This window comes from Callithrix jacchus, chromosome 14, assembly GCF_049354715.1.
Source record: "Callithrix jacchus isolate 240 chromosome 14, calJac240_pri, whole genome shotgun sequence".
In the NCBI taxonomy this organism is placed as follows: domain Eukaryota; kingdom Metazoa; phylum Chordata; class Mammalia; order Primates; family Cebidae; genus Callithrix; species Callithrix jacchus.
In genome coordinates this window covers 99,516,123-99,528,923 of record NC_133515.1, presented here as the reverse complement: position 1 = coordinate 99,528,923, position 12,801 = coordinate 99,516,123, and the positions used below count along the sequence as shown (strand labels likewise).

Below are 12,801 nucleotides of genomic sequence, written 5' to 3'. Positions count from 1 at the left end.
GCCTACCAACCAGCTGCTGCTCCTATAATCTATTTTTCTCAACTGATGCTAGTATCATTCACCCAGTTATCCATACTAAAACCTGGGCGTTGCGCTAAGGGCTTTCTTCCTCTCGTTACTCTCCCTTCACTCCCCACAACCCCAGTACATTCAATAAGTCATCAAATCCTAGCACGTTAGTGATATTTCTCTTACCTGTTGTCTCCTGCCTGACACACTTTCTTTGTTCTCTTTCAAGTTTCAGTTACATCTTATGTATACTGCTGCAGTAATAGCTCTAACGGTGCCTACACAGATCTCTTCTTCACACAATCACCAGGAAGAGTTTTATAAAATAGAAATACAATCACCTTACTGTCTTGCTTAAAATCTGTCCCACCCACCATAGTGGTTCTCAAATTCTAGTCCCTGGACCAGGAGTGTTAGCATGGTACTCACAAAAATTGCCTGAGAACTTCTGAGAAACGCACATGATGGGTGTAGCCCCAGACTTTCTGAATCAGAAAGTCTAAGGAGGTGGTTCCTACGTCCTGTTTGAACAAGCTCCAGGTGATTCTGATGCACACTGAAGGCTGAGGCCCACTGACCTCCCAGAGTAAACCAATCTTGATCAGGCAAACAAAGTTTCCCCGATCCAGCTCAGGTCCAAACTTCTTAGCTTTATTTCTGTCCACTTTTCGATTTTGAAATTGACATGTGAGGAATGGAGGAATATTTTTTATTTCTACGTATGGTAGCCAATCTTCAAAATGACCTCCCGCCCCATATCCCAGCTTCCTAGTGTCCATGCACTTACGCAGTGCCTTCCACATTGAACAGGGCTGCCCTGCGTAACCAGCAGGATATTGAGGAAATGATGGCATGAGAACGAAGCACTAGGGGGCAGTGTGGTGCCAAGAATAGGGATGAGTGAGGCCACTCAAGTACCCTGTGGAGAGGTCCAGGTGGTGAAAAACTGAGGTCTCCAATCAGCCAACACTAACTCTACAGGAACATAAGGGAGCCTGCTCAGAAGTGAATCCTTCATCCCTGGTTGACATCTTGACTGCAGCCTCATAAGAGATTCCAAGCCAGAACCAGGAATGATAGTCATTCCTGGATTTCTGACCCACAGAAACAATGTGAGATAATCAATATTTATGTTTTAAGCCACTAAGTTCTAGTGTGGTTTGTGATGCAGCACTAGATGATTAATATATCAGGGTACATTATATATGGTATCAAAGATATGGTACAGTTTCTCCCATAGCCAAGATTCCAAGGTCCAGGAATCAAGGGGCAGAGATGTGAGCAGCACCCCTCACTATTACCTCTAGTGACCCATTAGCAAAATTTTTACTTCCAGTTTCTGTGACTTTACACTCTGCTGACCCAGATAGAGGTCTTAGCTCCAAAGTCAGGAATGTTTTCCATCAGGAGACACAACAACGATTCCATTGAACTGGAAGATTGCCACCTGGTCACTTTGGGATTTGCATGCCTCTGAGTCAACAGGAAAAGAAAAGAGTGGCTGGGGTGATTGATCCTGATCACCAAGGGAAAACTGAACTGCTTTTCTGCAAGAGAGGTAAGGAAGAATATGTCTGGAATACAGGAAGTTCCTTGGGGCATTCTTGCTATTACCATGCCCCATGAGTAAAGTCAATGGAAAACTACAGCCCATTCCAGGAAAGACTACTAATGGTCCAGATCCTTCAGAATAACAGTCTGGGTCACCAAATCAGGTTTCGTGTCCAGCTATGGTGCTTGCTCATGGCAAATGGAATACAGAACAGATAGTGGAAGAAAGTACAGTAGTTATAAATTCCAGGTATAGGCTGGCAGATCACGAGGTCAGGAGTTCCAGACCAGCCTGGACAACATGGCGAAACCTTGTCTCTAGTAAAAATACAAAAATTAGTTGGGCATGATGGCGGGCGCCTGTAATCCCAGGTACTCGGGAGGCTGAGGCGGGAGAATCACTTGAACCCGAGAGGCAGAGGCTGCTGTAAGCCAAGATTGTGCCATTGCACTCCAGCCTGAGTGACAAGAGCAAGACTCCATCTCTAAATAAATAAATAAATAAATAAAACCAGGTATGACCACATAACTAGTTACAGAAACAAGGACTTTAATTGCCATGAGTATTTCTTCCTCATTTTGTTATGAATATATTTGTGTGTTTATAATGTATATATGTATGTGTATATGTGTGTATATTTGTATATGTGTATATATATATGTCTGTTTTGCCATACATATATACATACATATATGGCAAATATCTTTATGCATTTATTTGGTAGAGACAGGGTCTTACTATGTTACCCAAGCTGGTTTTGGGCTCCTAGGCTCAAGAAATCCACCTGCGTCACCCTCCCAAAGGGCTGGGATTGCAGACATGAGCCACTGTGCCTGGCTGCAAATATCTTTGTTTTATTCCCTCTTAATCCCTCATGTAACATAAGATACCCTGATTTTATATTATAGTACCTAAATATTATTAATTTTATATCAGAATATTCATATAAAAATAGACTATCAAGGAGAAGAAACATCATCCAAGTGCTCTGCATCCTCTTTTGGGGAAGGAGCTAGTATATTTTCCACTGTATGTGGGACAGTTGTAACATCTTAGGTAGAATTATGACCTTCTTATTGTGTTTATTTGGAGATTAAGTATAATTTAAGGAGATGCGTATGGATGGCAAGTTAACAATGCATGCATGTGTGATGTTTAATATTATGTATCAATTTATGTGGGCTACTGTGCAAAGATATTTGGTCAAACATATTCTGGGGCTGGGCATGGTGGCTCAGGCCTGTAATCCCAGCACTTTGAGAGAACGAGGCGGGCAAATCACTTGAGGTCAGGAGTTCAAGACCAGCCTGGCAAACATGGCGAAACCCTGTCTCTACTAAAAATACAAAAATTAGCCAGGCATAGTGACAGGCACCTATAATCCCAGTTACTTGGGAGACTGACGTGGGAGAATCACTTGAGCTCTGGAGGCAGAGGTTGCAGTGAGCTGAGATTGTGCCACTGCACTCTAGCCTGGACAATGGAGCAAAACTCCATCTCAAGAACAACAACCAAAAAACCCCAACATATTCTGGATATTTCTGTGAGTATGTTTTTGGATGGGATTTACATTTACATTGGTGCTCATACCTGTACTCCCAGCACTTTGGGAGGCCAAGGAGCGTTAGGAGGATGGCTGGAGCCTAGGCATTTGAGACCAGGCTGGGTAATATGGTGAGATCTCCATCTCTACAAAAAATACAAAAATTAGCTGGTTGTGGTAACATGTGCCCGTAGTCCCAGCTACTTGGGAGGCTGAAGTGGGATCACTTGAGTTCAGGAGGTCGATGCTGCAGTATGCCATGATCAGGCCACTGCATTCCAGCCTGGGTGACAGAGTAAGACCCTGTCTCAAAAAATATATAAATAAATAAACAAGTGATTAAATAGGTGGCCTCTGAGTAAAGTGGATTGCCCTCCAAGGTGGGTAGGCCTCATTCAGTTGAAGGCCTTAATGGAACAAAAGGCTGACGCCCCCCCGCCGCCAACAAGAGGGAATTCTCTAGCGAATGATCTTTGGGATTCAATGGCAACATCAACTCTTCCTGGGTCTCCAGACTTCCAGCCCACCCCATAGATTTTGTGCTTGCTAGCCCTTTGTAATCATGTGAGGGAATTTCTTAAAATGAATCTCTTTCTATATATATTTTGCTTCTGTTTCTCTGGGGAACTCTAACACATTGCTACACCAATTTATACTTTGTTCCATGTTTTTCTTAAAATATGATGTTGGGTCCGAGCACGATGGCTCAACTGGCACTATCCCAGCACTTTCAGAGGCCAAGGCGGAAGGATCACTTAACTCAGGAGTTTGAGACCAGCCTGAGCAACATAGTTGCTCTAGCTAGGATGAGCATCAATCGAGTCACATGAGTGACAACCTTCTCATGATTCCAGCCTCTGAACAAGGTGCAAAGTATTGTGGAACAAAGATAAGCCAACCCTGCTGTGCCCAGGTTCCTCGCCCTTAAAATCTATGAGCAAAGCAAACATGTTTTAAGTCAAAAACATATTGGGGTAATTTATGCAGCCATAGTAACCAAAAGCCCCATTCAGAGCTATAGCGGAAGCTGCCTTCACAAATTCCCTTTGTTTTGTTTTTTTTTTTTGAGACAGAGTCTTACTCTTTCACCAGGCGCCAGGCTAGAGTGCAGTGGCGCTTACTGCAACCTCCGCCTCCCGGCTTCAAGCAATTCTCCTGCCTCTGCCTCACGAGTAGCTGGGACTACAGGCATGCACCACCACTCCCAGCTAACTTTTGTATTTTACTAGAGATGGGGTTTCACTGTGTTGGCCAGGATGGTCTCAATCTCTTGACCTTGTGATCTGCTTGCCTCGGTCTCACAACGTGCTGGGATTACCGGCATGAGCCACCACGCTCAGCCCACAAATTTCCATTTTTATTATTGTATCATAGGAACCAGGCAGTATAGATTCCCATATTCAGAATTATTTTCTCCAGGCATTTTGAAGATTCTTGATCATCCTTTTTATTTCCTACCCCTCTTTTTCATATAGCAAGTAGTTTTGTTTCAGCCTACTGAAAAAAAAAAAAAAACAGGCCTTGTTAACAAGGAAACCTGAGATCAATTTCACAGACAGGAAGGAGGTGCAGTGAAGCAAGAACCCCAGGCGGGAGGGAGGCTGAGGAAGCAAGCCTGAGCTTTGGGTGCAGGTGCAAAATGGCTCTGCCACAGGTGATGGAACTTGGGGATCCTGGCAGATTCTGGGCTGCTGGATTTGGAATATGTGTCTGATGTACATGCTGTTCTTAAACACCCACAGGTTCAGACTCCAAATGTGTGCCTTTTCCCCTAGAGCTGACGGCATCACTTACAGGGGCTGATGAACACCCAAGACGGTGGGTGTGGGAGACAGAGGGACACTCATGCCTGCTGGCCAGTCGGCATCCTACCGTAAACTGTGTCCCTGCCTGGCTTGGTATGTGGAGAGCGACGCAGTCAGTGCGATCTCTTTTTGTTTTACAGTCCCTCTGAAACTCATCCGGTTGGCCTTTGTCTCCCTCTCCCCATATATCTGGAGTGATGGACTTTATGGCCACTTCTTCGGGGGATACAGAATTATAGATCTCTGGATTTATGTCTGTTTGCCAGGTCCACTTTGGTCCCTGCACCATAAGGTGAATGCCGGGGCAGCGAGAATGATGTTGCATTCTAATAGATCTAGACCAGTTTCTGACAGCTTATTTTGACAAAAGCATAAAATTCAATGATTGTTGCTCAACTCAGAAGTCATAGGAAATACAGGGGGAAAAAAAGGATGTCTAAATATGAGACTCCGTAGCTTCAAAGTGCTCCGCGAGTCTGGTAAATTGTGCAAAACACAGAAAGCTAAGCCAACAAATTTCACGGCAATGGTGAGTCTAGAAGCAACGTGATTTACCCCAGAGAATGTGGTATGAACATACTTTTTCCTGAGATTTAGGGATCACCACCTGCCACGTGAACAAGTAAGGGGGTCTGTTAGGGAAGCAGGGATATGATAGCCAGCCTCTGGGGTACCTGGCCCCCAAAAGATCCTTGTCTACTGGAATTCACACCTTTGTGTGTATAGCTCTCTTCCATGCTGAAGAGGCCTGTGTGACCACTAAGGTATCACAGAACTGCTAGTGTGATTTTGATAACTATGCCATAAAAGATAATACTCATTCGGCTTTGTTCTCTAGGATGGCTTGCTTTGGTGGGGAAGGGGAAGGGGGCCCCACCTGCAATATCATGAGTACACTGAAGTGGCCCAGGGAGAGATCTATGTGGAGAAAAGCGGAGGCCTCCCACTCACTGCCAGCACAGACAGGGGAGTGACCAAGCTTTAAAAACTGATCTTTCAGCCCTAGAGAAACCTTGGGATGACTGCAGTCTCAGCTAGCCGCTTGGCTACTATTGTAAGAGTGACTCCGAGTGGAACCTGCCAAGCCAAGCTGCTCCTGAATTCCTGTTCCACAAGAGCTTGGAGTAGTAATAAATGTTCACTGTTTTTAAGTTACCAGATTTTGGGGCAACTTGTTTTGTAAAAATAGATAACTAATGAGAGCATATAAATTACGATTAGGTTTGGTCGTGGGGGACAGACTGGCCCCCTCTGCCCTTCCTACAAAGCAAGAAGATGGATGTTTATTTCTCTCTCGTACAAGAAATCTAGAGTCACAATTTTTTGGCTGGTCTGGTGCTCCAAAGGTGTCAGAGATTCAAGCTATTTCTCTCTTATTGTTCTGCTGTCCTCAGTATACGCCTCTCATTTCATAGTCCAAAATGGCTGCTCGAACCCCAGCCATCGCATTCTCATTCCATCCAACAGAAGGAAGAACACAACACCTCTGTTATGGACATTTCCCAGGAGTCATATTTGATGCCTCTATTTATATACCACTGGTCAGAACATGGGCATATCAGGCTACCAGGAAGGCTGGCAAATAGAGTCTCTATTCTGAGCAGCCACATGTCCAGCTAAGTCAGAAATTTAAGGAAAAAGAGAAATAAATTTTGGGGAAGGAGGCTTTGCTGCAAGGTGCTCACTTAGCTAAATATGAATGCTAATTAGGAGTTTGCCAAGAAGATGGGTGTTATGATATGTTGTCATATTGTGAATGCACCTACTGCATTATAGAAGATGGTATATTATAAAGGGCTGCAAACTCTTTGCTATTTACTGCATTGAATGGTAGAGTCTATTTTCCCCATGAAACTGGGCCGGTCATATGACTTGTGTTGGCCAACAGAATGTAGTAGAAGTGATACTGTATTACTTCCAAGGCTGGCTTAAGAGATATGCAGCTTTTGCTTTCTACTTTTGAAATACATCTTCCTACTATGTAGGAAGTCTGTCTTCCCTAATACTAATCCTGCTGTGAAAAGGTCCAAGCTGGCCACGTGGACAGAGCAAGACCATGTAGGGGAGTAACAGGGGACCACACATGGAAGTGAAGTCTTCTTTGACCTCCCATCCCAGCCAAGACACCAGCTGAATGTAACCTAGTGAGTGACCTCAGGGAATGCCTCATGGAGAACTGGCCAGCTAAGCCCTGCCCAAATTCCTGACCCCCAAAATTATGAGCAAATATATTGGTTGTTATAGTATGCCTCTAAGTTTTGGGGTAGTTGTTCATAGCAATAGATAGCCAAAACCAAAATGAGAAAGCTCTTCTAGGGAGAGGGAACAGCGTTTTAAAAAACACAGTGGTGAAAGGCAATGTGGTGTGTACAAGGAATTCTACACAGTTTGATATGCTGGAAAGTAAAATTTGTGGAGGAGAGTGGCAGGTAAAAAGGCTGGAAGTAATCAGAAGGCTGGACATGGAGGACCATGCTACGGAGGGTGGATTCAGGAGCCTGCCAACAGAGTCAAAGGGGAGAGGGTTTGTTAATGGAAGGACTGACCGTAGCAAGATTCAAGATCCAGAGTAAGTACTCCTGTGTTGTGTTTTCCTCCTAACAGATCACGGGCAACCTACATGGACAGCATTTATGGAGGGGAAGGTTATTGTTACTTGTATGGACTGATGGGTGGGTTCGTATCCTACATTGTGAGGAAGGACTTTGTGAAGGAGGGGATTCATGGAATGAAGATATGTATTTTCTACTCAACTTCTTTTAGATTAAAACAAATTCTCTCTCCTTCTTGGTGGTAAGATTCTCAGAAACGAAGCTGCTTCCTCCTTCTTGGTAGTAAGATTCTCAGAAATGAAGCAGCTAGCTTTATCTTTTCCAGACTCCTGACCTCAGGTAATCCACCCACCTTGGCCTAAGTGCTGGGATTACAGGCATGAAACACTGTACCAGGCCATGTGTGTTTTTTAATTACAATTTTTGAAACAGCTTTATTAAGGTATAAACACCATAAAATTCATGAAGTGTACAATTAAATGACTTACAGAGCTGTGCAGCCAGCACCACAGTCCAATTGTTGAAGACTTCCATCACACCTCTTAAATGTCTCTCATTCATTTGTACAAATGGACACAACTGAACAAAAGCCCAGGCTGGGAAATTTTAGGGTCCAGTCCAATCTCTTTTCGGTTTGGCTACAGTTTGGTGCCACCTGGTGGTGTCTGTCCTGATTTCTGGGACCAGGCAGAGTTTCCAGGAATCTCCCAGGTAGGTAGACAACCATTTAATCAACCTGTTCTGGGGGAGACTAGACCAGCAAAATAGTGGACTGAAAGGCACCCATCCTCTATCTTTTGGTTTGATGAGGGGCCTGGCTGCTGTTTCTTTGCCTGGTTTACTCTACCTGCCAAGGAGAGGAGCCAATCACATACCCAAATCCACATATCCCGATTCCCATTACCAAGGGATATGGAAATTTAATACACTGTATATGTGTATTGCAACACACATATACACATATCTATAGCAGTATATTAAATGAGCTGAACTTGATAAAGCACAAACAGAAAACATTATCCCTTACCTTGAAATCATCTCTATGGGTTTTTTTCTTCCCCTGACCTAGATGAAGTCTCTGGCATCTTCCAGAGCTTTTCTGGTCACTCTGAAATAATGAAAAGTTATCTGGTTATTTTCATCTAATTATGTCCTCATTTCTGTAAACCATCAGGTCCAGTATAATGATTGAAATTTATGACTTTAACCAACATTATGGCTTTCTCCTCTCCTGCTTGGCCTATTCCATGCCAGAAGTCTGCAGTGGGAGGGAGGGTGGGGTCAGTCTCTTTGCTGCACTCACCTCTCCCATTAGCTGTTGTTTCTGACTCCTGGGGAAGATAAAGTCTAGGGGTTGGGGTGGCGGGGGTATGCATATTTATGTGGCTGGGGATGTGGTGATCTGATTCTGGTGCTCTCTGGTGTGGGAATTCGCTCAGGGTGGTGGCAAAAATATTAAGGGAAAAATAGTAGAGAAAGTTATAGAATATAGCCTCAAACCCTTTTGGAAGGTCTAAGCGTTGTTTTTTTTTTTTGTTTTTTTTTTTTGAGACGGAGTTTCGCTCTTGTTACCCAGGCTGGAGTGCAATGGCGCAATCTCGGCTCACCGCAACCTCCACCTCCTGGGTTCAGGCAATTCTCCGGCCTCAGCCTCCTGAGTAGCTGGGATTACAGGCACGCACCACCGTGCCCAGCTAATTTTTTGTAATTTTTAGTAGAGACGGGGTTTCACCATGTTGACCAGGATGGTCTCGATCTGTTGACCTGGTGATCCACCCGCCTCGGCCTCCCAAAGTGCTGGGACTACAGGCTTGAGCCACCGCGCCAGGCCTGTTTTTTTTTTTTTTTTTATAGTTCTTGGCTGCAGGCAGCCAGAGTCTTTTTATAGGAGCCAGAGATATTAGGGCGCAAATACAAAGGAATGTGAATAGTTAACCTAGCTAGCTTGTTTATTCATGTAGTCTTCAAACTAACCTTTGAGCTGGATGGCCCTCTCATGGGGAGGTTGACCGGGGATATTGCCCACTAACGGTGTTTGCTTTGGGCATCAAAACATGCCTTTAATCTTTAACTTCTAGTGGTGTTGACTCAGAGTTCTTGTCATTTAATGTGTACTGAGTAAACGAGAGTCTCACTGGCTGGTGGGGGCCGGCAGTTGTAGCTGGTTACAGCACTCTGCAGGGTACCCGTAAGCTGCCCAGATACACTCAGCCAAACTGGCAAAGCATAATACCTGTGTGTTAGTGTACTTTATTCATCTATCACTGACTCAGGGTCTGTAGGACAGACTCCTGCAGATGGTGACCCCAACAGTGGCACCCAATGTGAGGCAACCCCGACACTCTGGCTTCAACATACTCAACGCTGATTGTTTCTCTCAGATGGTACTTTTTGTGGTATCTCAGAGATTCTCCTTGCTGGCATCATCCACATGCGGCTTCCATGAGTCAAAGGATATCTCTTCTCCAGCTTGGATGGTCAGGATGCCACTGCGTTCTTTGGGGATCTGTGTGCCGAATCATTTAGCTCCTCTAGGCAGTCTCTTGGGTACATTCCCTTTGAAGAAAACTTTTAGTCCACTCTCCACAGATCTATTTATCCCTTGGGGAAAAAATGTCACATGATTCCCCCATAGTTGCTGGAAATGCAGTTAGCTCCCGCAGCAGGCTTCTCTCTCCTACTCTCTGTCTCTTTTTCTGCCCAGCCACCTCAGGTCCTCCTAGGCACAGCTTCTCAAAGCAGTCCTTATGCTTTCCAAACTCTCAGATCAAAAGTTCTGAGTAGTTCCCTGAAAATGCTTTCATTTCACAGAAATCTTTTCTATTAATTTGCATCTTTAACTTTTTCATACTTTATTTTTTCCTTGAGATGGGGTTTGCTCTGCCACCCAGGATGGAGTGCAGTGGCACCATCATGGCTCACTGCAGCCTCCACCTCCTGGGCTCAAGAGATCCTCCCACCTCTGCCTCCCAAGTAGCTGGGACTACAGGAGTAGTCCCACCATGCCCAGCTAATTATTATTATTATTATTATTATTTTGTAGAGATGGAGGTCTCATTATGTTGCCCAGGCTGGGCTTGAGCTCTAGGACTCAAGTGATCTTCTTGCCTCAGCCTCCCAAATTATTGGTATTATAGACATGAGTCATCATGCCCAGCCAATTTTTCATACTTTAAAGTGGGCATTGGCTAAAGGTACAAATATTAGATTTCAGATTTCCCTTTGGCAAGTCCTGCATAACATGATCTCTCTTTGGAATGTGGGGGTACTTGGTATCCATTCAAAACTGCTACATTGCATAAATATAGGGTATTATTTAGATAAAATAGAACAAGGATATTATTTATATTATTTACATTATTGTTAATATAAATAATATATAACAAGGATATTTATTATATATAATATATGTTTATATATTGAATATAATATATATGTTTATATATTTATTATATAACAAGGATATTATTTATATATTATATAAAATATATATTTCTATATTATATAACATGTTTATATATTATGTAACAAGAATACTATTTATATTATGTATATTAACATAAATATTATATAACAAGTATATTATTTATGTTATTTTATACTACCTCAAGGTATTATTTAGATAAAATATAACAAGGATAGAGAATATAATGTGAATAGTGCCCCCTGGAAGTGTGACGCTGCAGGCCTGAGTGTATTGTCCTGGGCCTTTGGAGCTTCAGGTGAATCCTCTTACAATAACAGAGCTAGCTATATTGTTTCCATGTGCTATGTAGTATTTTAGGTGCTTTATGTATTTTGTTTGATCCTCATAACTGTTGTATGAGAAAGGTACCATTGTTCATCCCCATTTCACAGATGAGTAAACTGAAGCCCAACGAAGCTTCATGACTTGTTCAAGGTCACACAGCAAGCGAGTGGCAGAGCTAGAATCCAAACTCAGCATATGGTTCCCATATCTGTACTTCTAACCCTCCCTATTCTATCCTTTTTTTCCTTTTTTTAATTTTTTTGAGACTCTCCGTCTGTCGCCCAGGCTGGAGTGCAGTCGTGCAATCTTGGCTCCACAGTAACCTCCGCCTCCCAGGTTCAAGGGATTCTCATGCTTCAGCCTCCTGAGTAGCTGCAACCCTATTCTATCTTGCCTGAGAGTTCCACTCTTCTCCCTGACGCTCTGGGCAGGCTACAGATAGTACAGCATGGGCCCTGGCGTTGGGCAGATGTGGCTCAGATCCCACGCTGCCATTCGGTAGATGTGTAGCTTTAGATAAGTGACTTAACTTTCCTGAATCTTAGCATCCTCATCTAAAGATTCAAATACCTTCCTGACAGAGTGTTTTGTTGGGAGGACTAATCCCTCATTTACCTTCCCCATCTCTCTGCAAAGAGAAAGGAGTCAAAATGAATGGCTGTCAAACCCGATATTATCAAAGCAACATCAAACATGGGTGAAGGGAGGGAGACCTAAATCATTATTTATTTCCAGAAAAAAAAATGTAACAAATACCTACTGGCTGCCAGGCACTCACTAGCATTGGTGCTTGGGGCAACGAATGGAATCCATCTCTCCAGGTCATTCACACACCAAGGCCCTGCTCATCTTTGTGAAGTTGGGGGACTGAGTGGGGAGGGGCACGGAGTGGTGTCAGCCTGAGCCCATTGGGTGACCCTAATCACCAAACGTCTGCTTCCTTTTCTGTGGCAGTAACCCTGATGCCGCGTGGTGTGCTCTGAACACGTGGTGCCCAAGAGGAAGGCGGCGTCCCGAGGCCCAGGGTCCCCGCGATCCGCTCAGCTGCAGGCGCCTAAGGCGGGGCCGGCGTGGGCCTTTCCTTCTGTCGGAACCGTTCTCACGGGGCTGAATCCCAGCCCGGACTCCGAACGCCGAAGGCCGGGGACCGGAAGCGCGCGCCGCCGCTGCAGCGCTGTGTCGGTAGGGAGGGAGGGAGCGAGCGAGCCAAGCCGCGGAGGACGGGGTGAAGATGGCGGCCTTCTCCGGTGCGTTTGTGGAAGCTCTGGGGGTGGTGGGGCGGCTTGTTACACGCCTCGGCCTTGAGGCGGCCCGCGGGAAGCTAAAGGGGCGGGAGCGGAGGGTCAGGGAGACAGCAAGGGCGCTGTCCGCTGCAGCCTCTTGTGGACTTGCGTTGTGGGATCAGGGGCGGCCGTGGTTTAGGTTCCGAGGGCAGTTGCTTCCAGGAGCTGGCCGGGACGTCCCACCCACTGGCCCTTTCCCTTCTATCAGTCTCCACTTGGCCTTCCTGCCAGTGCACTTTCGGCTGCAAAATCCAGGCGGCGGCGTTCTTCTGGCAGCTCCCAGACGCCTGGGCCTCCTGCCTCTAA

General features: G+C 44.9%; 2 protein-coding genes across 5 annotated transcripts in view; one reads left to right on the top strand and one right to left on the bottom strand.

The window, feature by feature from the left end:
* Positions 1–12,279, bottom strand: part of NBAS (NBAS subunit of NRZ tethering complex) — a 454,285-nt gene extending 442,006 nt beyond the window's left edge. For 3 of the 4 annotated variants that reach the window (XM_078349936.1, XM_054245191.2, XM_054245193.2), the window contains exons 1-2: positions 11,973–12,279; positions 8,489–8,569 (exon numbers count right to left, since the gene is read on the bottom strand). In XM_078349936.1, coding sequence (XP_078206062.1) covers positions 8,489–8,569; positions 11,973–12,038 — 147 coding nt within the window. In that variant the 5' untranslated portion in view covers positions 12,039–12,279. The remainder of the gene's footprint in view (positions 1–8,488; positions 8,570–11,972) is intronic. The other variant, XM_054245192.2, reaches the window with a different exon arrangement.
* Positions 12,280–12,382: 103 nt separating this feature from the next.
* Positions 12,383–12,801, top strand: part of DDX1 (DEAD-box helicase 1) — a 36,418-nt gene continuing 35,999 nt past the window's right edge. The window contains exon 1 of the mRNA XM_002758020.7: positions 12,383–12,459. Within this exon, the coding sequence (XP_002758066.1) occupies positions 12,444–12,459 (16 nt within the window). The 5' untranslated portion in view covers positions 12,383–12,443. The remainder of the gene's footprint in view (positions 12,460–12,801) is intronic.